This window comes from Colletotrichum paranaense, assembly GCF_030867605.1.
Source record: "Colletotrichum paranaense strain IMI 384185 chromosome Unknown Scaffold_12.1, whole genome shotgun sequence".
Lineage (NCBI taxonomy): Eukaryota > Fungi > Ascomycota > Sordariomycetes > Glomerellales > Glomerellaceae > Colletotrichum > Colletotrichum paranaense.
Genome location: NW_026848970.1, coordinates 1,311,458 through 1,335,693, shown reverse-complemented (window position 1 = coordinate 1,335,693; position 24,236 = coordinate 1,311,458). Strand labels below are relative to the sequence as shown.

The 24,236-nt window shown below is 55.3% G+C and overlaps 8 protein-coding genes across 8 annotated transcripts; 5 read left to right on the top strand and 3 right to left on the bottom strand.

The window, feature by feature from the left end:
- Positions 1–402: 402 nt before the first annotated feature.
- On the top strand, positions 403–1,677 carry CPAR01_13367 (globin; the record flags this gene model as incomplete). The annotated part of the gene is made up of 1 exon (XM_060497621.1): positions 403–1,677. The coding sequence occupies one exon, from the start codon at positions 403–405 to the stop codon at positions 1,675–1,677; it is 1,275 nt and encodes a 424-aa protein (XP_060344014.1).
- Positions 1,678–1,707: 30 nt separating this feature from the next.
- On the bottom strand, positions 1,708–2,190 carry CPAR01_13366 (uncharacterized protein; the record flags this gene model as incomplete). Its single annotated transcript, XM_060497620.1, has 1 exon — positions 1,708–2,190. One exon carries the CDS (start codon positions 2,188–2,190, stop codon positions 1,708–1,710), a length of 483 nt encoding a protein of 160 aa, XP_060344013.1.
- Positions 2,191–5,254: 3,064 nt separating this feature from the next.
- Positions 5,255–5,416, top strand: CPAR01_13365 (uncharacterized protein; the record flags this gene model as incomplete). The annotated part of the gene is made up of 1 exon (XM_060497619.1): positions 5,255–5,416. The coding sequence occupies one exon, from the start codon at positions 5,255–5,257 to the stop codon at positions 5,414–5,416; it is 162 nt and encodes a 53-aa protein (XP_060344012.1).
- Positions 5,417–6,742: 1,326 nt separating this feature from the next.
- CPAR01_13364 (uncharacterized protein) lies at positions 6,743–7,475 on the bottom strand (the record flags this gene model as incomplete). Its single annotated transcript, XM_060497618.1, has 2 exons — positions 6,743–7,006; positions 7,233–7,475. Coding segments are annotated over 2 exons (507 nt in total), but the record flags the coding sequence as incomplete, so codon positions are not given.
- Positions 7,476–8,509: 1,034 nt separating this feature from the next.
- On the top strand, positions 8,510–10,425 carry CPAR01_13363 (uncharacterized protein; the record flags this gene model as incomplete). The annotated part of the gene is made up of 3 exons (XM_060497617.1): positions 8,510–8,652; positions 8,763–9,190; positions 9,260–10,425. The coding sequence occupies 3 exons, from the start codon at positions 8,510–8,512 to the stop codon at positions 10,423–10,425; spliced, it is 1,737 nt and encodes a 578-aa protein (XP_060344010.1).
- A 1,155-nt stretch (positions 10,426–11,580) lies between these two features.
- Positions 11,581–19,086, top strand: CPAR01_13362 (beta-ketoacyl synthase domain-containing protein; the record flags this gene model as incomplete). Its single annotated transcript, XM_060497616.1, has 2 exons — positions 11,581–18,976; positions 19,037–19,086. The coding sequence occupies 2 exons, from the start codon at positions 11,581–11,583 to the stop codon at positions 19,084–19,086; spliced, it is 7,446 nt and encodes a 2,481-aa protein (XP_060344009.1).
- Positions 19,087–20,493: 1,407 nt separating this feature from the next.
- On the top strand, positions 20,494–21,934 carry CPAR01_13361 (fungal cellulose binding domain-containing protein; the record flags this gene model as incomplete). The annotated part of the gene is made up of 5 exons (XM_060497615.1): positions 20,494–20,650; positions 20,713–20,893; positions 20,954–21,420; positions 21,546–21,875; positions 21,930–21,934. The coding sequence occupies 5 exons, from the start codon at positions 20,494–20,496 to the stop codon at positions 21,932–21,934; spliced, it is 1,140 nt and encodes a 379-aa protein (XP_060344008.1).
- A 191-nt stretch (positions 21,935–22,125) lies between these two features.
- Positions 22,126–23,067, bottom strand: CPAR01_13360 (quinone oxidoreductase; the record flags this gene model as incomplete). Its single annotated transcript, XM_060497614.1, has 1 exon — positions 22,126–23,067. The coding sequence occupies one exon, from the start codon at positions 23,065–23,067 to the stop codon at positions 22,126–22,128; it is 942 nt and encodes a 313-aa protein (XP_060344007.1).
- Positions 23,068–24,236: the final 1,169 nt, after the last annotated feature.

Genomic DNA, 24,236 nt, shown 5'->3' with positions numbered 1-24,236 from the left:
GCGGTCCGCACACATCGTCGACCATTGAGAAGCCTGATATTTGTCAATTGTAAACGTCGTCCCGTGGAAATGGTGCACCTTTGTCCTAGGAAATAAATACTGCCCGAGTCTCCCGCTTCTGAAACGGAAGAGAGAAGAGAGGAAGTATCACTACCTATCCAGACATCAGACTTCAGACTTTCGTCACACAGACAATAAGAAATTTCAGACTTCAGACTGCTGAGTACTGGCTGCAGCACACCATCATCATCATCATCATCATCGTCACCGTCAGCCTCAACATCACCTCCGACTTACCACCCTTGGTAGATGTTCTCCCTCTTCAAGACCACTCGTCTTTTGCCAACTTTGGCTCGTCCCACAAACAACCTTGCCCGAGCATTCTCCATCTCATCCGCCAGAATGGGCCTCACGCAAGACCAAATCAACATCGTCAAGTCGACGGCGCCCGTGCTCAAGGTGCACGGCGAGACCATCACGACTCTCTTCTACAAGGACATGATTGACACCCATCCCGAACTCAAGAACATCTTCAGTCTTCGCAACCAGGCCTCCGGTGAGCAGCCCCGGGCACTCGCCCAGTCTGTTCTCGCCTATGCCACGTATATCGACGATTTGCCCAAGCTCAAATCCGCCGTTGAGCGCATCGCTCATAAGCATGCGTCGCTGTACATTCGCCCTGAGCACTACGACATTGTCGGCCACCACCTTATGAAGGCGATTGGGGAAGTCTTGGGCGACGCACTGACACCCGAGATCGCCGAGGCTTGGACACTAGCATACGGGCAGCTTGCGCAGGTTTTCATCGGCCGCGAGAAGGAGATGTACCAGGAAGCAGGCACCTGGACAAATTGGCGCAAGTTCAAGATCATCCGCCGCATCGACGAGTCCGACTCCGTCACCAGCTTCTACCTCGCACCCTCAGACGGCAAGCTCCCCCTGCCCAAGTATCTACCGGGCCAGTACATCTCCGTGCAGGTCCCAGTACCGCAACTCGGCGGCATCACTCAGCCCAGACAATACAGTCTCAGCGACGCGGCGACACAAGGAGAGTACTACCGCATCAGTGTCAAGCGTGAGGCGACAGTGGTGGACGCGCCGGAAGATGACCTGAAGAAGGGCCTGGTTCCCGGCCTCATCTCCAACCTGTTGCACGACGGCTACCAGGTTGGCGACGAGATCGATGTGTCGCACCCGCAAGGAGACTTCTTCCTGGATGCGAAAGAATCCGAAAAGGCGGATGTTCCGTTGGTGCTTCTCTCGGCAGGTGTCGGTGCAACGCCGCTCATGTCGATCCTCAACACGGTGCTGAGCCCGGAGTCCGAGACGCCGAACCGGCCGATCAAGTGGGTGCACGCCGCACGCAACAGCAGCAACTTGGTATTTGCCAAGCACATCCGGAACCTGACGCGGGAGCGAGAGAACGTCAGCGCGCATATCTTCCTCAATGAGGTCAAGCCAGGAGACGAGAAGGGGCAGGAGTACGATTACGAGCAGCACCTCGACCTGAAGCAATTGCCGGAAGAAGAGCTTGGCCTCGCCGACAAGAGAACCGAGTACTACGTCTGCGGGCCGAGAGATTGGATGCTCAAGGTGAGACTTGTGTTGGAAGGTTTGGGCGTCGAGAGGGAGAGAGTGAAGCTGGAGCTGTTCGCAACTGGTGACGTCGAGCAGTAGTCAGTCAACAGCAGTGATTTGAGTATCAGATTAGACAGGGCTGAGAGAGAGGGAGAAAAGGAAGAAAGAAAGAAAGAAAGAAAGAAAAAGATTTGGCTGGGATCTTGCGAAGGGATGATTGGGCGGGGCGACAAGTTTTGGTATCGAACTGAAAGAGGTTCTTTTCCTCGCGCGCACCTTGCTTGAATTGTAATTGTATTGATAGATAGATACCTCTCTGAAATTTTCGAACAATTTTGTCATTGTGAACAACAAGTTGTGTGTCGAGAGTTCGTTACTTTTTTGCCTTGTGTCCTTTTTTCGTGACTTGGTCCTCCCTCGGCCGTGCGAGTCCAAGTTTTTCTTTTTCCCAGCTGCGCTGTTTCGAGGCGATGGGTTTTGCGAAAATTTTCTGACGTGTAGAATTTGACACGATCTTGCGCACAGGCTGAAAAATGAGGCTTCTAGACGCCAAGTCGAATCTTGGGATGTAGCAAGTTGATGAGATTCAGAAGATGAAGTTGATATTGACATCGAACAACGATCGTTGTTGATAATACGCCCTCTATCGGCTAGGCACTGCATCGAATCGGGACGGTCCGCTGGTGAACCAGAGTTTGAGATTCTGATTTTGGGCGTTACGGTGTAGCAGCCAAGCGACTCGTTCGTGCCATTGCTATAATGCATCAAGTAAGCAGCCCGCCGTTGGGATGAAGCCTTCGTCCATGGTCCATAGGTTAAGGCGGAAGGGTGTGCGGACGAGGCTCGCGGCGTTCACGAAGGGAAGACTGGGCGAAACCAGAAAAAATGGGTTGGGTGACACAGAGAAAAGTCGTATTCCCGGTACACTTTGCTTTTTCTCAGCACAGAAAAGTGACGAGTAACTTGGCTCTGGCGCCCAAGTTGTGCATCGTGACGATGGATGCCAGGACCAGGCGTCGAGACACGGCTTGCAGGCGTTATGGCTCCCCGAGCGGGAGCTTGCGCGGGAGCGGGTGCGATCCGGGAGGGCAGCTAATGGAATTGGGACCAGCAGGGAGGCGGAATCATGGCTCTGGGTCCGTCGATCTGCGATGCAGCGACCCAACGATCCAGCAGCTACCCATGGAGCATCGGATCGACATGGATAGTCAGGAGGAGGCCAGCTGCATATTCCCCGTTCATCAGGGTCCGCCTTGATGGGATTTGGGATCCAATGTGAGATGCGATGAACGTCAGCGCAGGGGTGGGAGGGGTGTAGAAGAAGATATACCCAGAAAGATACGCTGAAAAGCCAGTCTACTTGACGGTAGACCTGAAGGGAGCAGGGGCCGAGGCGGCTGGCGATAGATCCGGATCAAGGGTCATGCTAGTATGGTAGAATATGTCTCCAATGTCTGAGTCTTGAGGGACCTAAGATGGAGCTGATGGAGCTGATGGACGAGACGGGAGAGGTGGGCGAGGTGGGCGAGATTCAGATGATGGATGTGAGGTCAGAGTAAAGAATTTGCGGCCAATAGATGGAGAGGCGTCGAGACCTGTGAGGATTGTCCGTACCTTACCGCGGTAAGTGACTTACATCTCGAGGCAAGACCTCACTGGATCGGCTCAGGGGTTCAGTTCGGCCGTGATTGGTGAGACCACGTGCCCGGGGAGTCGGGGCTCCGGTGCCGAGCGCTAAGAATAAAACAGGCAAAACCAGTGGCCCAGGTACGGCCAGGTCACGCTATTCTGGGAATGGGAGGCAAGAGGTACGCGGCTGTACAGAAGTAAGGTACCTGCTTGCCTTAACTTCGAGGTAGAATACCTTAGAGCCTGAGCAGGAAGTTGCGAGGGCAGTGGAGGAGTACTGAGGTGGGAGACGGAAGCTGCACCTGCCGCCCTCGGCCTCCGGGCAAGTCCCCACCTGCCGTCGCCGTCCCCGGATCCGTCGGCCGGAAACAGGTACGTACTTTGTGCTGCCATCCGGGTCGGGTGTGCCTTCCTCCCATCTTGCGTGCTGTCTCCCTCCCGCTCAACGCTGCCACCTCAATCATTTCCACTTCTCACCAACATCAAGCCCCAATTCCAACACCAACATCCTCCCGCCCACTTGTCGACGAGACTGCCGTTTTTCCCTTTGGAATGTTCAACTCCCACTAGAGATTCCGTACGTGGCTGAGCGCGTGCAGTCGTACCCTTGGGCGCCGCTTCTCCATCTCTTTCGCCCATTCTTGCTTCCCTGCGTCAGGACAGGGGGCCCGCCGACATGACAGGGGCTCAATTCCCATCCATCTGGCACCACTAATCTTTTCCTTTCTCAATCATCTTTCTTCTTTCTCTTCCCCTTCCTCTCTTTTCCATTCACTCGGCTCCATCGCCCGTCCCGACGATCAGATTTATCGCCTCCCACCTCTTATTCTCCTAGTCAATCGCCTGCGCTAACTCTCTCATGGTATGGCCTCGACCACGGTCATATTCGACTGCTCACTGCTCACATCGACCCAGGCATCTCGCTCGATGGATCGATGGATCTCCGGAACTGTCCCGGCATTGCCAGGCCCCCATGTCCAATGATCTCACTCACATTGATCATTTTTTTCACCCATCGTCGTCATTCCAGGGGCCTCGGGAAGAAATCATCGAGTGGAATCCTGACGGGCCTAAGGGCCAGAGTTCTGGAAGAGTCAGCTGCATTCCGTCGTGATGCCTACTCTCGCCCTGTCCTGCCACCCAAGATCCTGCGACCAGCCGAAACCCATCGCCCTCTCAGGGGACACGAATCACAAGGATGGCCACTGTGGAATGCCGGTACTCAAACTCTATCCACGCATCTTGGTCACACCTCTTCAGTCCTCCCCCCCATCACGGGTGGAAGCTGCGAGCTATTCGTATACTTGGTAGAACTACCTGAAGCTGGAGCTGCCTGGAGCTCAACATTATTCGTGTACCGCATGGGGTCTCTCCAATGACCAGTCTCCAACCGACCCTCCGCCTGTTCTAGAGTTTATGGACCAGCGGCCTCCGTGGTCGAGAACCGCTGCTGCCCGGATGTCGCCCCTCGGCGATGGAATAGTGTGCCTCGCGGAACTTGAATTTGGGCTCTGGATTGGCAGACTATCTAGCACCCCACGCTGCGTGAGGGTCCTTCAGCGCGCCTCTCTCCATTATTCCAACGCGTCCAGCCGGCCCCAAAGCCGCCCAAGAACCTCTTTTGGGTCCCTCCCCCGTCAATATTGCACCTCGGTGCCAATATCGTTCACCTGATGTCGCAGTGCACTGGCCTAGGGGTCTCGTCTCTGCCGAGAAGCTGAAGAAATTTTCCGCGGGAGCGCGCATCCCGCCATGTAAGGACCCGAGAGACGACAAGCCAAGTCCGAAAGGGAGGGCATCTGTCATAATGCACCAAACCGCAAAATCAACGCAACCCCGTCATGCCATGCCATGCCATGCTACCGGTTCTGACGGATGGCCGAGGCGCTGCGATAATGCCTAGTGTGGTGGAAGATGGGACTCGAGCTGAGCTGTCAACATACCTACGCGAGTCGTGGTTCAACAGCACGGGCAGTTGCATGATCTGATGCCTCATTCCGTGGAACGGCCCGCATTCGCGCACCTGGCACTGCGACCGCCGACTATTATGCTAAGCTGCTGGCTGCATCGTGCCGGCACTGCTCATGGCACTGTCTGGACCACCTGGAACACCAGTTCATCCGACCCAATTTTTGTCATTTCGTTTCGGCCGCAGTCGCCTGAACAATCGCAATCCGCACCAACTAAAACAAAGAATCTTATTCTTTGAAGCAGGAACATCAAACAACAATCGCATTGACAAGACGGTGGAAGGCGTCATACTCTGATCGGCTTCCAAACCAGCCTCGACGTTACCCGTAACCCGGGGCTACGCGGTGCCCAGTCACAACATCCCACTCTCTCCTGTCTCACAGACTGGTGTGGTGACGCCGCTGACTGACTTCTTGGTGATCCCCCAGAGTCCCAGAGTGGTCATGGAGACTGGGCTGCCACGAGTCGAAGGCTGGGCGACACGGCCTCTTCCGCCTTTCACACCTTGTGCAACGCACCTCGGTTTCTCGTACCTTTTTTCGTGTCTCGTTGTGTCCCTCAAAAGCCTCCCTTGACACAAAAAGAGATTCCAGTTTTGTCTCCAGCCAGGGCAGACACGGGCACCTTTGGCCCGAGGATTCTCGACTGTATCAATCGTCCGTCGTATTATCCTCCTCTACTCCGTACTCCGTAGGATACTCCGCACGGGATCCCGCCATTCCTATCGAATGGCAAGGGTCTGACAGCCCAAACAACAACTCTTAGCTGTGCCAGATCACTAGCTTTCCTTAAGCTATTTGCGCCATCACGTCGGGTCGCCCTCTGACGTCCGGATTTGACCATGGCACAGCGGATACCAGAAGCTTGCAAGGGTCCGTCTTGAGGGGTAGTGTCGGTGATCCTTGCTAGCAATCAAGCCACCCACACTTTGGAGCTCCTCGATATCGCGCACTAAAACTGCATTCTCCCCAATCCGGCACGCAGCTCTAAGGGAATGCACGTTACTCACCGTCGACGGCGCGCCAGCCTAGGAACTCTCATGCTCTGCTCATCATCGACATCGTCTCCCGCTTGCCATCCAACCGCGCCCGCCAACTGCCCGCCTACAGCGCTTACTTGGCCTTCCCGCACGACAAAGAGACGGCGCCTTCCTGCCACCTTCTCGGCCGTATCCTTACCGATCTAACCTGCTTAAACCCACAACGGGCCCTACTCAACGGCCTCTCGTCGCAAGGCTGTCTCCTAGTCCACAACAACTTCCCACCATAACTTCGTTAGTCGACTACGGCATTACTTTTTTTCCCCGATGAAGATGTTGTCACTGGGCCTCCCAATCGTCAACTTCGGCCCTGGTTACCCCCGGCGCTGACTCCGAACTTCACCGAGCGAGGCAAAAGGAGGCACAGAAGTCCAGCTGCAGGTGTGCTTCGCCCGGGTGGTGCGGGATGCCTCCCCTCTCGTTTTAGCTGGTCATCGTGCCTGAGGTCATCACGGCACGGCATCAGTGCCCCCCGCCCCTGGCAATAACGCACTGTGACAATCGTGGGATTCCAGATTGCATCGATCACTTGGGGGCTCCCATCTCGTCTGGTACACTGCGGCGCAAACACGGGGTACCCTGGTCGAAAATCCAGATTGCCGGGTTCGCAGCCACCAACAAATATTTGGTAACAAACAACCACGCAAGCCAGCCCAGCAAAGGAAGCAAACAACCCTCGAATCCTGACAATTTCCACGCATAACGAGCAAACATGTCTACGAAACCGTTAGACAGTTTTATTTTGCGGCTTGATTTCTGGGTCTTGACTGAAATTGCTCTATCCATCGGCTAAGCAACATCGGCTTGGCTTCATCCCGCTTGCCCGGTGTCGTGTCGTCGTGTCAGGTCGTGTCGTCCATCCCATCCCCGAGCCCGCCGACTCACCAAGTTGGTAATCGAACTGAATCTGGACTCTACTCGAGCCAAGATGGCTCTCTCCATTGGCTACGTTGCGAGAATCACGGCGACTACGGAGGCTAGGAGACTAATCCAAGCCGTCGTGGAGTCTACTTACGTGGTCGGCTGGGTCGTTGAAGAGCTTCCCGAAGCCGCTTGATAGCTCGATGGATCTTGGCCAGAAGGCTCGATGGGACGAGGCAGAGGCGGCGGGGAAGGCTTCGCCGTTATCTCTGCCACCTTGTGACATCTGACATATGAGGCAAGCGATCCAAGTCGAACCCGAGGCTAGGCGTCGAAAAGCTCGAATCGCGATCACAGGTTGCACAGCATCTGGTGCCTGCGCCGCGCTGCACCGTTTTCCTGAAGAAGATGGGTGCTAAATGTGACGTCCATCGACGACGCCGTCGAAGCAGGATCACCACTTGCCCCTAAGCCATTCCTTGGCACACAAACCCGGGGACCCGCCCTTTCAGCCACGTTCTGCATGCTCTTGCGGTCCCTGTCGACCATAGGAGACCATAGGAGACGATGGGAGACCAAGTGGTCCAAGGCCATGCCGCGCGGTGGTGGGGGAGCGGATTGGAGTGGTGAGTTACCTTGGTACCTAGGAACATCGGCTCGACTCGACTCGACGGTGGGTAAGAGACTCAGACAGACGCCACACCTGGCGGATGGTGGCCCGTCATGGTGGGAAAAAAAAGCTCTTTATGTTTTCTCTCTCTGGAGAGAGCTTTCTTTGTCCTTTTTCCATGCCACATCTGTCCAAACCTTTTCTGAGTTCTGACACTTCGTTTTTGCATGTTTCATCGTCTCCACAGACAGGGACCCTGGTGGATCTTCCGGCCCCTTGCAAGTGATCCTGGGCTGGTTAGTGCAGCTCTGTGCAGTGTGCAGATTGAAGAGAGGAGAACTAGAGACTGGGGGACTGGAGACGTGTATCTCTCTCTGTCTCTCTGTCTTTCTGTCTGCGAGCTAGTGGAGCAGGTTTCTTCTTTCAGGCATCGTGCTCTCATACTGTCTAGTAATGAACATCGGATCGCTGAAGTCAGGCAAGGTCTGTACCGTGGTGCTGGGCCGCCGGGGAAGTGCCTATTGGTTGTCCAGGCGAGCAAGCGGTGCTGTTGTCTGCTCGATTCGAACGAACCAGACTGGATGGACTGACTGGATGGAGGAGACTTGAGTCTTGTCTGTAGTTGTTCTGTACACCCCCTTTCCACTCCCTCCTCGTCGTCCTTTTTTCTCCTACGAACACCTACCAGGCAGGCTACCTTCCATGCCAGAGGTACGGATACCTTTCCCATATCCCGGTCCGTAGTTCTGGGGAGGTTAGCCCAGATGCTATTTCTTTCCAGTCCGAGAGGACAAGGTCCAGCATCCTCGCCCATATTCGCCATGTTTTACTATCTCGCTCCAAGGCTAGCCGATGACTGTCCAATCAAGGTAGCCCGGCACATCCAGTGCTTTTTCGACCGAGCGGGCTATGGTTGCGGCGAGGAATGGATCAGCTCGGGTCGTATCGTAGTCGATGCTCTTCGGTACCTCGCCTGCTCGCTGGATCTCTCTCTTTTTGCCCTGCACCTCATCAACGGTACTCTTGTCCCTGGTCGAGAGAAAAGCATTCATGTGTAGCTGTCTCATTGACTAGGGATCGGAGCAGCCCACTTCTTGGTCGAATGGATCCAGGCCTATTTGACTACACACCTCCCCTCACCCCCGACTCTCTGGAATTCCCTCGCAAATTGTTCTTGTTTTGCAAACGCCGAACCATGGCAGTGACAATGTCTGACGGTCCGATTCGGAAGGCCTGCGATCGGTGTCATAGGCAGAAGCTCAGCTGTAAGCGCGTCGGCGATGAAGCTTGTGAGCGCTGTATCAGACTCAAGGAAGAGTGCACTTCGAGCCCTTCTCTGCGGTATCGCAAGCAACACAGTCAGCAGCAGCAGCAGCACCACCACCACAACCACAACCACCACCAATACGGCTCAACAGGAGAGGTTGTACGAAGAGCCATCCCGACTCCCAAGCGGCAGCGTACAGAGAGCGGGGCCGCCCAAGTCACACAGTCCGATCAAGGTGAGTCTTAGGTGTCTTTGACTTGTCTAGAATAATCCTCCCTTTACTGATGATTCTTGCCTCGTGTAGTTATCGTCAAGACCCAACATGGTGGTCCCGTCTGTGGTAACACGGCATTCGGAGACAATGCTGTCGTTTCACCTGAGGCCATGCTTGACATGGTCGATTTCGACTTTGGCTTCGGCAACTCTGCCGGCCTCTATCAACCCAGCACAAACCAACAACAATTACCCCAGACTTTCACCGGAGCCATGGACGATCTGATGTCAGGACATGGAGATTCCATTACCCATCCGTGGAGCCCAGTCCACTCGGCAACTTCAGACTCGGCATTCACCTCACCCATGGCACCGCAAGCAGACCAGGTCGGCCGGGTCTATCTCGGAAGCCCTGCGTTGCAAAGGCAATCTTCTTCAAGATCGAGTAAGCCGCATGACTTTACTCCACCACGGCGAGCAAGGAAGCGTGTCAAGCAAAGAACAAGGCAGATCATGCTCCGGCCGTACGCTGCTGGCCAAGGACCATCGACTGGAGAGTGGATGCCGCGCATCACCGAAGTCAACTCCAGGCTCTTTGAGCTCTCGTCAAACCTACCCGCGCACATCGACTCATCCGAGGAGCCCGGCCGATCCAGCATAGCCTCGACGCCCGATGACGGAAGCTCAACCTTGGCGCCTTTCCCAGTTGATGAGATGTTCAAACTCTCTCGACACTTTGCTGACCTTCTTGCGGAAATGTCTCCACCGATGGAGGCCGCCTCTCCCGCAAGCGATGGCGGGAACTCTGTACTAGCCAAAGGACTCAACTCCTTGTCGGATCCGGCGACCTGTCTCTTCGTCCTCTCGACGTATGTTCGGCTTCTAGACATGTACCAGAAGGTCTTCAGCTGCATTCACTCAGAGCTAAATCAGCTTGAGTCGGGTCACCTGTTTCAGTCATGGAAACTTCCTGGCGTCACCGTGGGCTCCTTTGCCGTCGACTCGGCGCCGTCCCTCCAGATGTCTCTCACGATTCAGTTAGCGGAAGAGTTTCTTTTACAGATGCGGCGAGCATCTGCATCACTCGATCCGACTCTGCGATCGGATGGTTCACCAGCGGGAAAGGCCCCTGATGCAGCCTCAATGTTCTCTGGAGTAGTCGATGTCTCATTTCAGGCACTGAAGAGGCAAGAAGAAAGCCTAGGCAAGGAACTAAAGGATCTACGGAAGGCAATGGAGACTTCTCTCGACGGATGAAGACGAAGCCAAGGAGTGTAATCATGTTAGATAGTGCAAATTGCTGTATTGATGGCCTTGGTTTGCTTCTCAATATGCTTAGTGTGGAGAATTGGACGACGGATGGAGTTGTGTCATGGAGTTCATAGGATCGGATGGAGTCACTTTTAGACATGAGGAGCCAAGACAGCCTCAATCTGAACCACGCGGGACAAAGAAACGTCTTTCATGTGCAAGTACCCCATATTCTCCACGAGGAAGATATGCACGTTGATACATTGACTTTGTGAAAGTTAAAAGTCACTACGGAACGGATCGCGCTTCCGAAATTCTTGAGTACAGGACCGTTTTCGTCGTTAGGTCTCTCTTTCTTGAGTCTCTGATGACATCGGTTGCTCCCAGCGCCGAAACAGACGTAAGTCACTTTTACACACGCTGGATGAGCCGTCGTTGAAGAAGAGGCGCCGTCTTATCAAGCCTCCCGGGCGGCCGATGGCGTCTGCGAGACCGAGATCGAGAGACTGGCTGACTAAATAATAGTCGGAATCCCGTTTGTTTGCTGGCAACTAAAATAGTCAACGCCGAACGTGCACGCCAAATAATCCCGGCGACCGTTCGAGACATTCTTCGGCCACGGAACTCCGAACCACCCCTTTTGATCCACCAACAGACAAACCATCGCCGAACCTCAACTCAACTTCCATCCCACACTCCCACACGCCCCCTACGCCCCTCCCCTTCCCAGATCCCCCCCAGTTCCTCTTCAGCACACCCCCGTACCGTGGGGGATCTGGGATCTTGGGTCTTGGGTTTCTGGGTGCTTGGGTCTAGGCGGAGTAAGGCGGTTTGCCCCCTTACTTTTTTGACATGGGGGCACAGGCGTCATGTAATCGACACTGTCCGCCAGGGAGGAACCATCGCGAGGTTTGATATTGTTGCTGCCATCAACTGATTGTCTATATATCCCTTCATATCGCACCGTCCAGTATGATGTCTTTCCCTCGATCACCACAGCCCTTCCCATTCTTCCCTATTGTTATACCTCTTACCTCCATCTTCACGCATCGGACAATTCAGCCCACGTGTCGACGACTTACACGGAGTTTTATACTCTTCTCTTTTCTCTCTCCAACCCCCTCATAATACCTAATTATCCTAGAAATACCCCTGACAGCAATGTCTACCTACAAGAAACCCCAGTCAGAGCCTATAGCCATTGTTGGCACAGGTTGTCGATTCGCTGGCGACGTAACATCAACAACAAAACTCTGGGATCTTCTCACCAACCCCAGACAATTATCACAAGAGGTCCCGAGCAACCGGTTTAACGCCCAAAGCTTCTACCACCCAGACGGCGAATACCATGGAGCAACCAACGCAACACAGGGCTACTTTCTCGAGGAAGATCACCGTGTATGGGACGCAGGATTCTTCAACATCACACCCAAGGAGGCCGAGGCCATCGACCCTCAACAACGCATCATCCTCGAAGTCGTCTACGAAGCCTTGGAATCGGCCGGATATACACTCGAGAAATACGCTGGCAAGAAGGTTGCCGTATACGCAGGGCTCATGACAGCAGACTACGACTCATTATGCCAAAGAGACGACATTACATCGAATCAATACTTCGCAACAGGCAACTCACGGGCTATTCTCTCCAACCGAATCTCATATTTCTTCAACTTCCGTGGTCCCTCGATGACCATTGATACAGCATGCTCATCAAGTCTGGTCGCTCTTCACCAGGCCGTCTTGAGTCTCCGGTCCGGTGAGTGCGAGATGGCCTGTGTCGCCGGTGCTAACTTGATGATCACCCCCGAGCAATTCATCAGCGAGGCCAGTCTGCACATGCTCAGCCCTACAGGCACATCAAAGATGTGGGACGTGAGTGCAGACGGATACGCCCGCGGTGAAGGCTTTGCGGCTCTGTTCATCAAGCCACTGTCTCAGGCTTTGAGAGACGGCGACTCCATCATCAGCATTGTGAGAGAGACTGGTGTGAACTCGGACGGCCGCACTCAGGGTATCACCATGCCCAGCCCCCTCGCCCAAGCCGAGTTGATTCGGGACACGTACCGTAGATCCGGCCTGGACTCACAGAATCCCAGTGATAGACCCCAATACTTTGAAGCTCACGGAACTGGCACCCAGGCCGGAGATCCCAGGGAGGCCGAGGCCATTTCAACGGCATTCTTCGGCAACGAGGCCAAGACTACTGCCGAGAGTGACGATACGAAGCTTGTAGTCGGATCCATCAAGACGGTCATCGGCCACACGGAAGGCGCCGCGGGTCTAGCTGGCCTACTTAAGGTGGCCCACTCCATGATCAACAACTGCATTCCACCCAACCTGCATCTCAACAACCTCAACCCTAGCGTGAAGCCATTCTACGGACACCTCCGAATCCCTGTCGATGTCGTCCCTTGGCCCCAGGCCCCGACTGGACAGCCCCTCCGAGGAAGCGTCAACTCTTTCGGCTTCGGCGGCACCAACTCCCATGCCATCCTCGAGAAGTACGAGCCTAGCATCCACGATGAAGTCGCGAAGCACTTCGCTCCAGCACTGGAGGCACCAGTCTCGTCGCTCACCACCACACCCTATGACGCCGAAGCCCCCGCTGTCGGCCTTCCTCTAGTCATCTCTGCCAAGTCACAGAAGTCTCTTGTTGCTGTGGCCCAGGCCCTTCGTGACTTCATGGCGTCGACTGACAAGTCGGCCGACGAGGTCGCTTACAACCTGTACGCCCATCGTTCGGCCCTGACCTACCGCACCGCCATCAGCGCGGACTCCCGCGATGGAGTCATTGCCGCCCTCGACAACCTTCTCTCCAAAGCCGGGTCTTCTTCCAACCCTGAGCTTGGTGTTCGCGCCAAGCTCGACGGCGGCGAAGTCAAGATTCTCGGTATCTTCACTGGTCAGGGAGCGCAGTGGTCCGGCATGGGCCGTAAGCTCTTCCACTCCAGCAGCATCTATAGGAACACCATTGAGAACCTCGAGAAGGTTCTCAAGTCTTGCCCCCACCCGCCCACGTGGTCCCTCATTGAGGAGCTCATCCATCAGGATGATGCCTCCCGCATCAACATTGCCGCACTCTCTCAGCCCCTCTGCACTGCGGTGCAGATTGCTCTTATCGACCTGCTTGGCAGTATCAATGTCTCCTTCCACACCGTTGTCGGCCACTCATCCGGCGAGATCAGTGCTGCCTATGCCGCCGGCGTGCTTAGCGCTCGCGATGCCATGCTCATCTCCTACTACAGGGGTATGTCTGCTCACCTTGCCGGCGGCAAGGATGGCCAGAAGGGCATGATGATGGCTGTCGGTATGACCCGCGCTGAGGCGTCGGCTCTCTGCGTCCGGGACGACATCAAGGGTCGTATCTGGGTCGCTGCCAGCAATGCGCCGACCAGTGTTACTCTCTCTGGAGACGTGGACGCTGTCAAGGCGCTTCAGGTTGAGTTGACTGAGGAGAAGAAGTTCGCTCGTCTTCTCGTCGTCGACACTGCTTACCACTCTGCTCACATGGAGAGACCGGCGGCTCAGTACATGGAAGACTTGGCTGGTTGCGGCATTGAGCCGAGACAGCGCAATTCGACCATTTGGATCTCCAGTGTGTATGCTGATGGCACAGAGCCAAGCATCGAGGAGCTCAAGGGCCCTTACTGGAAGGATAACATGGTCAAGGCCGTCTCCTTCTACGAGGCCATTGATCTTGCTCTCAGCTCCCAGGGTCCCTTTGCCAGTGCCGTCGAGGTCGGTCCTCATCCCGCGCTCAAGGGTCCCGTCCAGCAGACCGTCAAAGCTGCCACTGGTGGCGCTCTGTCGTATGCCGGCCTACTTGACCGCAAGAAAGACGACAGACACGCCTTTGCCGAGTTCCTGGGCTTTACTTGGAACTACTTTGGCTCCGATGCCATCGACTGGAAACTCCTCGTCGCACAGTCTTCTCAGCCTGGTCTCTCGTCTTCGAGAATCGAGCTGCCTTCCTATCCCTGGGACCACAGCCAAATGCATTTCCGCGAGTCTCGCATCGCCCACCAGTATCAGTTCCGCGAGAAGGGACCTCATGAGCTTCTCGGTGTCCGTACTCGCGATGACACGGAGTTTGAGCTGAGATGGCGCAACATCCTTAAGCTTGAGACTGTCCCTTGGATCCAGCACCACAAGTTCCAGGGCCAGGCTCTGCTTCCTGCCTCTGCCTACTGCGTGCTTGCACTGGATGCTGCAAAGGCTGTTCTCAATGGCCGTGAGGCTTCGGTTGTTGAGCTCACGGATCTCGAGTTCATGAGTGGTATCTCCCTGGAGGCCAATACTTACGGTGTCGAAATCTTGGTGTCATTGAGCATCGCGCCTCCTTCCACCAAGGGCCGCTTGGCTGGCAAGATTATCGAGGGTGTCTTCACCATCACATCATGCTACGCCGATGGTGTCACTCCTATGCAGAAGAACTTCACTGGTAATCTTCGCATCTACCTCGGCGAGCCATCAGAAGATGCCCTCCCCACACGCGATCCCTCGATGGCTGAAACTCTTCCTGCCGACACCGACTCCTTCTATCAGATGATGTTGGACATCGGCTTGGATTACACTGGCCCCTTCCGCGCTCTGCAAAGCATTGATCGCAGATACAACTTCTGCTCGGCTACGCTCCAGAAGTTCCACAACACCGATACTACCGGACTCGGCGTCAGCCCTGCCACCCTGGACAGCTGCTTCCACTCCGTCTTTGCCGCTGTGGCTTCGCCCGGTGACAAGTCTCTCTGGACTTCTTTCCTCCCCAGGAGCATTGAGAAGATTCGCTTCAACCTCGCGCTTTGCGATGGTAAGCCTGCAGACAATGCATCGCTAGTTGTCGACTCTGTCATCACTCAGGAGATTCCTCGCACTAAGACCGCGACGACAAAGTTTGTTGGTGACATGAGCATCTACAACCCCGACGGCGAAATGGAGATCCAGGTTGAGGGTCTCATGGTCGCTTCCTTTGCCAACTCCAAGCCCGAGGACGATAAGGAGCTCTATCTCACGACCGTGTGTGATCTGGATCCTGAGCACGAGATCATTGCTGCCGACCTTAGCCAAGAGGACGTTGCTACCGAGCGCATCCTGCTCGAGGCCTGCGAGAGAGTCGCGCGCTTCTACATCCACGACGACTCGCTCAAGGAACTCTCGTCGTCGCCCAACTTCTTCACCCCGCCGGCCACTCCCATGTCGCCTCCCAAGGCTAGACCGTCCGAGGCTACTATCAGCCCTTGGCAACAGGACACTGCCGAGACACTAGACGCCTACATCCTGCAGTCTCCCTTCCAGCACGCCCTCAGCTTCATCCGGCTGCTCGGTGAGAACATCCCCGATGTGCTCCCTGCGATGCTCTCAACCATCATCCAGGAAGCCAAGCAGCTACATCGCTTCCGCTCCCATGTCAGCCGTGTCGTCTCCCAGCTCGCTCACCGATACCCTCGCATGCGAGTGCTTGGTTTGACTGACCCCGAGACCGCGCTCACAAAGCACGTCATTGACGGCTTCAAGGGCTCATTCGTTTCCTATACGTTGGGCAACGAGACTGAGCCGGACCTGATGGCAAGATTCTCATCCGACGCGATCAAGAAGAAGATTGACACTGAGCACACCAAAATCCTTGACAACGAAGACAACTCATCTCTCCAGCCGTTTGACATGGTCGTTCTGACAACCTCGATTGTCAAGGGTGCTGAGCAGCGTTCCAAGCTCAAGCAGGTCCAGAGCCTCATGAAGCCTGGTGGTTTCCTCATCCTCATCCATGAGTCGATGAGCCCCCTTCGTGACAGACTTCGTCGTGCTTTTGGCGTGAGGAGGCAGGCTGATCTGCCGCTTACTCCTCCCGAGTGGCCTGACCTTCTCGACGAGTGCGGCTTTGCGCGCGTCTCCAAGAATGCCGAGCAATTCTTCGCTCCTGACTTCTCCCTCATCGTCAGACAGGCCGAGTCGGACATCAAGCAGGCTGCTCTCAGCCCCCTCAACAGCTCTATTCCCAAGGTTATGGGCCACACCCTCATCATTGGCGCACAGGAGAACACGGCCGACCTGTCTGCCGAGGTGCATCAGAAGCTGGACCCGTTGTGCAGCAGCATTGACATCATCGCTGACTTGGACTCTCTTCAGCCTGCCATCTTCAACGAGATCAGCTCCGTCATCTTCCTTGCGGATTTGGATGAGCCCATGATGAGTTCCATGACGCCCGAGCGTCTTGATCTATTCCGTGCCCTGATGGCGCCTGAGAAGGTTGTCCTCTGGGTCACCATGAACTCGCGCGCTGGCAACCCTGAGCACGCGGCCACTTTCGGCTTCTGTCGCTCCATGCTTGCTGAGATCCCCAGCCTGAAGCTGCAGATGCTCGACCTCGACTCCCGTCGGGACTCGAGCGACCTCGTCGCCGAGACCTTCCTCCGTCTCAGCATGAAGACGCTGCGCAGCGCTGCTCAGGATGGCAAGTTGCTGTGGTCTCACGAGAATGAGATCTTCATGGAGCATGGCAAGAGGCTCATCCCTCGTCTTCTTCCCTGGAAGGAAGGTAATGACCGTGTCAACTGCCCTCGCCGCCTTGTGGCTGACGAGGTCAACACTCTGAAGCAATGCGTCGAGGTTATCTCTACACAGTCTGGCGATGGCTCTGCCGTCTACACTGCCAACATCGTCGAGGAGACCGACATTGATGACGCCGTGGCAATTCCCGACCAGAGCGTCATCCAAGTCAAGTACAGCTCAGTCGAAGTCATCAACTTTGGACTCAAGTACGCCTCTCATGTCTGCATTGGCAAGGAGGTCACATCAGGCGAGCTGTGCCTTGCCATGACCAAGTCGAACTCGTCCTACGTCACCGTTCCCAACTCTTGCGTCTTCCAGCTCAGCAGTAGCAACATTGAGCCCAAGCTCCTCCTGGGTCTCGTCCTGAGATATCTCGTGGCCTTGTCCGTCGCCGAAGACATGATGGAGCAAACTGTGCTTCTCCTGGAGCCTGATGCTGCTCTCTTGGAGTGCATGAAGGAGGTCTTTGAGGCAAAGGGTGCGAGTGTCATTGCTTGCACCACTAACGGATCAAAGCGCAAGTCCTTTGATCAACGCTACATTCACCCTTACGCCAGCAATCGCGAGCTCAAGGCACTCTTTCCTGCCCATGGTGCTTCCGTCATTGACTTCCTGCCCGAGGGCAGTGAGCTATCCGAGACCATCCTTGACTGCCTTCCGGAGAACTGCGAGTACCACTCTCGCTTCTCTCTTCTCACTTCCGAGCACGTTGTCGCCCTCGGTGACTCCATGGACATTGAGCACCTCTGGGAGACAGCCATCGGAAAGGCAATCACCAACGTCAGAAGCATGGACAGCCGCATCGGCTTCCCGGCTCTGGAATCCATCTCCGTCCCTCAGCTCCTCGACCACACCGGCAGCAGCAAGCCCTTCCAGATCCTCGACTGGCGCGCTGAGCGCGAGGTGCAGCACATTGCCAAGCCCCTCTTTGGCACGCAGCTCCTCCGCCCGTACAAGACCTACGTCCTCGTCGGCTTGACACGCGACATGGGTCAGAGTCTGTGCAACCTCTTCTTCGAGCACGGCGCGCGCCACATCGTCCTCGCCAGCCGCAACCCCAATATGCAGCCTCAGTGGATCGACGACCTTAGCGCCAAGGGATGCGAGGTGCGTATCGAGAGGCTCGATGTCACCAGCATCGAGAGCGTGCGGGCGTTCAAGCAAAGGCTAGCGCAGGAGATGCCGCCTGTTGCTGGTGTCATCAATGGCGCCATGGTTCTCGACGACCGCGTGTTCGCGCAGATGGATGTCGAGACCTGGAACAGGGTTATGCGTCCTAAGACTGTTGGCTCAAGCAATCTTGATGAAATCTTCTGCGAGGCTGACATGGAGTTCTTCATCATGACTTCGTCGTTCGCGGCGCCTGGTGGCCACGGCGGACAATCCAACTACGCGGCAGCCAATATGTACATGAACGGCCTCGCCGCCAACCGTCGCATCCGCGGCCTGGCTGGCTCAGTCCTCAATATTGGTGTTATCTACGGCCTCGGTCTCCTCCATCGCGAGCGCACTGACATCTACGCGTTCCTAGAGAAGGATGGCTACCCGCCCATCTCGGAGCGCGACATCCACCACATGTTCCTCGAGGCCATCGTCGCGGGCCGCCCCCTCGACGGCCAGATCTACGACATTACGACTGGTCTCAGCCGATACAACGCCAACCGCGAGGATAAGCTGCACTGGCAGATTGACCCGCGCTTCTCGCACTTCACCTTTGAAGAGGATGATGAGGGCGCCGAGGGTGAGGGCCAGGGCAAGCAGAGTCTCAAGGAGAAGATCAAGGCCGTCGAGGGCGGTGCTGAAGAAATTGCGGCCGTACTAACCGAGGGCTTTGCGCGGTACCTCGAGGTCGTACTCGGACAGGGCGAGGGCAGCGTCAAGGGGGAGCACAGCGTAGGCGAGCTGGGTATGGACTCGCTTGTTGCTGTGGAGGTGAGGGGATGGTTTTGGAAGGTGATTGAGCGGGATGTTTCTGTGATGAAGATCCTGGGCAGCGCGAGTGTTGCAAAGTGTGAGTTTTTTCTCTTCCCCTTTGCTTTTCTCTGGGCTTTGACTGACTTTTCGTTCCTAGTGTGTCTTGAGGTTGCCGACGGCTACATCAAGGAGAAGAACAAGGCATAAAATGCCGATACTATACTCTACGGGCTAGACCCGAGAGTGAGAGGGGAACCAAGAAGGGCTGTAAAATCTTCTTACGATACCTCCTCTGAGCATATGTTATGTACCATCATGTCTGCGCTGCATTTACGTATGCTTTTTTGCATTTTTCTTTTTTGCATTCCAGCTTGGGTGTCGGCGGATGGATGGATTTGATGACGCGGTTGGGGAAAGATTTTGTGTTCCTTCGTCAAGTCTGTTTTAGCCATGATATCTTTTTGTATCTTTTTGTATGATTTGGTGTATTGGGCCGGAAGGAAGGCTTTCTCGATATTGGATGGGAAAAAAACTTTGGGGTTGGGATCTACTGGATTTTCAGTCGGTGACTTGCCACGTCAAGTCGTTTGTTTTTGCTTCATGCTTGGTTTGGTTATTTGGTTTTTGAGATATACCACTGTCCCTACGATTATCCATAGCTGTCAGTTAGAGTCACCCGAAAGACTTATGTTCTTGACCGTGGCGTTCCCCCATCTTGGAGTCGTGATGAGTTTTTCTAGTTCTCATACATGAAGTCTACCTATTCTCCCTATTCTAAACGAGGCGTTCTTCACAGAGTGTCCATAGATGATCGGGTATTGAATGTTTGGAAACGGACCGGGAATAGCCCACCAAGGTGAATCAAGAATCAAAACATTTCATCCCCCCAGCTCTTAAGCTTTCCAAACCCACATATTGCAATATAACCATTCGGGCTGGACACCTGACAAGACGACCGTCCAAACCCCAACTTCCTAGAAGATCCCGCTCATCCGGCCGTGACATCCAATGTGGATCCCGCCCGTTGCCTCTTTGGGGTCGGGGATGCCCTCCCTCCGCGTCCCCGCATCAACAACCACGCTACCACCCGGCCTGCCGGCCCACCATGATCCACTTTCATCTTGTCACGCTTGTCAAGGTGTGCTTCTCAAGCTTTCCCCCCCCCCCCCCCTCCTTCTTTCAATGTTTGGCAGTTTGCTCGTATGGTCGGGTTGTTTACCAAAGCGAACCGCGGACCTGGGTCCTGCGAGCTTGCCGTTTCTTCCCAGGCACGAGATGAATCTCCGCACGAACGGGGACAGAGGGAAGGGGTCCCCCAGATACTGTCGATCCTTTTCCCGCCAATGACTGTAGGGAACCCCCTCGGGCTCAGACGAGTCTTTGAGAGCTCGTGGCTTCGGAAGCATCGCTCGATCAACTTCCCGGTTAGGATTGGGTTCACGGATGGAGGTTCCCACTAGAGATATTGAAAGCGGGATGGGGTGATGTAGCAGCCAAGAGAGAAGAAGTAAATTTCGCGTCTATATAAAGACGACCTGCCTTGTTGCCCATCCCTTGGGTCTGTGGCTTTGCTAGGTTGGTCTGTTCCCTCTGGAATCACAATCCACAACGACAATGGCTCGCATCACGGCATCCGTCCTCGTCGCCGCCGGCTTGGCCCTCACTGCCAACGCGCAAGCTCCCGTCTGGGGACAGTGTGGCGGCACAGGATGGACAGGATCGACTAGCTGCGCTTCGGGAGCGTATTGCTCCTCCCAGAATGCTTGGTATTGTGAGTAAATCCCGCGTTGGGAGAGGAGAGAATGTTGGACACCTAGGGTTGACTGGCTGTAGACCAATGTGTTCCCGGGACGGCGCCGGCCGTTTCCTCTACCAAAGCCACCAGCGTCCCGGCCTCGACCACCCGCGCCGTGACAACCACGACCTCCGTCCGCACCACCTCTTCCTCCCGCGCCCCGGCATCAACGGCCACCTCCGTCCCGTCTCCTTCGGGGCCAAAGTACTTCATCACCTTGTAAGTCACACCGCATACATACTCCACAGCAAGAGAAACGAAGCTCACCAAGACAAACAGCGGAGACTCCTACTCCCAGACTGGCTTCAATATCAACTCCACAAAACCCAACCCCCAAAACCCCCTCGGCAACCCAGACCTGCCCGGCTGGACCGCCTCAGGCGGCCTCGACTGGGTCGGCTTCATGGTCACCCAGTTCAACGCTTCCCTGACCTACTCCTACAACCTAGCCTACGGCGGCGCCACCACGGACGCGAGCCTCATCGCGCCATACGCCACCACAGTGCTCAGCTTCATCGACCAGGTGGCTGAGTTCTCGCGCAGTCTGGCGTCCAAGCCGAGCTGGGCGCCTTGGACGGCGGATAATACCTTGGTGGGCGTGTGGATGGGCGTCAACGATGTGGGAAACGCGTTTTGGCTTTCGAATCGGGAGACATTGTTGGTTCAGGTTTTGGGAAGGTATTTTGATCAGTTGCAAATCTTGTATGATGCTGGGGTTAGGAAGTTTGTGTTGCTTGGTGTTCCGCGTGAGTTTTTTCCCGTTTTCCTGTCCCCTCCATTTGGAAGGATGATCAGAAAGTCCGACATGGCTGGTCATACGAAGCACCACTCGCAGAGACCACATATCAAACTAACAACCTCATCTGCACAGCAACCCAAAAAACTCCCCTTATGCTCGCCAACGGCGCCGACTCCAACGCCCAGCTCGCCGCTGCCATCAAGCAGTACAACGACCTTATCACTAGCAACCTCGCCGCCTTCAAGGCCAAGAACTCGGGCATCACATCCTGGGTTGTCGATACCACTCCCGCGTTCGACAAGGCCATTAACAACCCGACCGCCTACGGCGCTCCCGACGCCACGTGCTACAATGCTGATGGCGTTAGTTGCCTGTGGTTCAATGACTACCACCCTGGCGTGCAGATCCAGAAGCTTGTGGCGCAGGCTGTTGCGGCGGCTGTAGGTTCGCCGTGGTTCACTTGTGAGTTGTCCCTTTCAATGGCATTGCGTGCTTATTTTCTGACGAAAGATGTAGCATGATTGGGCTTGGCTTCAGGTTGCTAGCAGAGAAGGTAGTTGTCTAGGTAGTGAATCTAAGCTGCACCGGATGCGATGAGAATTGCCCAAATCTGTGACGCGTATTGAATATCCTGACTAACATAGAGATCTCAACTTGACAATCTAAGTAAGATATCTTAAACTCCATCTTGGTGCTCATAGTTCGTCAAGGATCAAGACGACTTCACAAGATCATCGCTCACGAAAACAACACGCGTCTTGCCTAGTCCCGCCTCGCTCCATCCCTTCTCAACATCCTTCATTGCAATCACCCTGACTTCCTTGCCCTTCAAAGCAGCGGTCACACCAACCATTCCACCAAGCTCGCTCGCATACTCCCTCATGAGCCAGCTGCCCGGTCCAGCACCACGGAGCGCGACCCTCTTCCCTCGCAAGATGGCTCCAGGGAGAGTAATATCCCCATCACCAGACACGGAGCCAATGTGTACATACTGCACCTCCCTCTCCGACTTGGGCAAGGCCTTGAGCAGTTCCACCACAGGGCTTCCATAGACGTAATCCAGTACAACATCCACTTCGCCCAGCTTTGACCAGTCCGTCTCCTCACCATTGAGAATGATGCGCTCGTCGATCGGGATCTCCTCCATGGCAGTAGCATTCCTCGCGATACCGACAATCCGACCGGCACCCTTGGCACGAGCAACATCAACAGCCACGCGCCCGCTAGCACTTGTCACACCCAAGATCGCGACAGAGAAGCCTTTCTGCTGCGGTGCCGCGCGCGCAGACAGCGCCATCCAGCTACTCATGACGGGATTCATGTAAGCAGCGACGACAGCAGCGTCCGCGCCCTCTGGGAGCGGTGATACAGCGGCTCGGTCAACGTTGACGAATTCCGCAAAGGTGCCTGTCGCGAGGGCGGCGAAGAAGTAGCGTTGACCGGTGGTCGGGTCCTCGCCTACGCCGTCTGCACCGGGGAGGTGAGGAAGTGTGGAAGCGGTGTAGTGTTTGCCCGAGGCGCGGGAGAGAACGAGGCGGTGAACGCCTGTTGCGAGGACGCGGAGGCGGATTTGTGTTGGGGATGGTTCTGGGAGGTCCGGGACGGTTGTGTAGGTCGGGGGTGAGCCCCAGGTGTTGACGAGGGCTGCGTGCATTGTGTATGGGTGTGATTGATGGACTTGACCGAGATTGTTTGATGAAGAAGACAAAGTTGGTAATGCGCTGCTTAAGTACTGACTTGAGGGTTTAGAAAAGTTGAGACGATGTCTGGGACCGAGACAGTTATATACTGTTCGACAGTTAAACAAAGAAAGCCAGACAAACATTGTGACCAACCGCATCGTCCAACATTCCAGGGCCGGCAAGTTACCTCGACATACATAGTCCTACTCAAGTACCCGTCTTACACACTTAGACACTTAGTGGCGGCGCCACTGCGAGACGCTGAGCATGCAGTCTTTTGCGTAGTAAGCAAGCCTAAACCACCCCTCGTCTCGTTTCGTCTCGTTGCGCCGCGCTCGGCATTAGAAAGTAAGCCGCGCGCGGCCGATGACCATGCCTCCCATCTAACGGGCCCCAGACTAACGAGTTCATCTCGCGTCGCGGTGGCAAAAAAAAAAGGCCTCAAGCTTTCTTTCCCGCGCGACAAGCTTTCGTGTAGGGCTGAATGGGCGGCGGGCGGTACTGGCTTGACTGGCTAGCTTGAGAGACACTAACCGGACTGCGTAAGCCGTGCGGAGCGGGTTGCAGCAAGTTTGTGTGTCATCCGGGACGCCGGCACCGCAAGCGAAAAGTCCGTCGGCCTTCCGGAGGTCAATGGATCCTCCGCTCCGTACAGAACGGATGTTCACCAGCACCCTCAACGGCATCAACTGACGTAGAAGGCTCACGGAAGACGCCTTTTTCTTTCACGAGTTGTTTGCTTCTGGTATGTTTTTGAAGTATTTTTAGAAGCCTAATGTGAGGTAGCATTAAGTCTATGAAGGTTTTGAGTGATCTCTCCGCCGTCTTGGAGGGCTTAAGGCCAAAGTCATCCTAGAGTAGGTGCAATACTAAGTGGAGATTGTTTTACTCCCAGCTCGGCCGGGCCCGAGACGCGGGCGCTATTAACAACATAACGTAGATCTCGGTACTGTCTCACAGCCGACCGGGTGGCTCTGGGCTCCGTCTTTTACATCTCCATCACATTCATTCTACCGACGTCCGAACGTTTCGGCCGAGCTCATGAAGATCCCATTAATAATATTGATGTACCTAATACTTGAATTGTGGCCTTTGCCGTCCTCCCTGGGTCTATTTTGAGGCCAAATTGTTTGTTCCACAT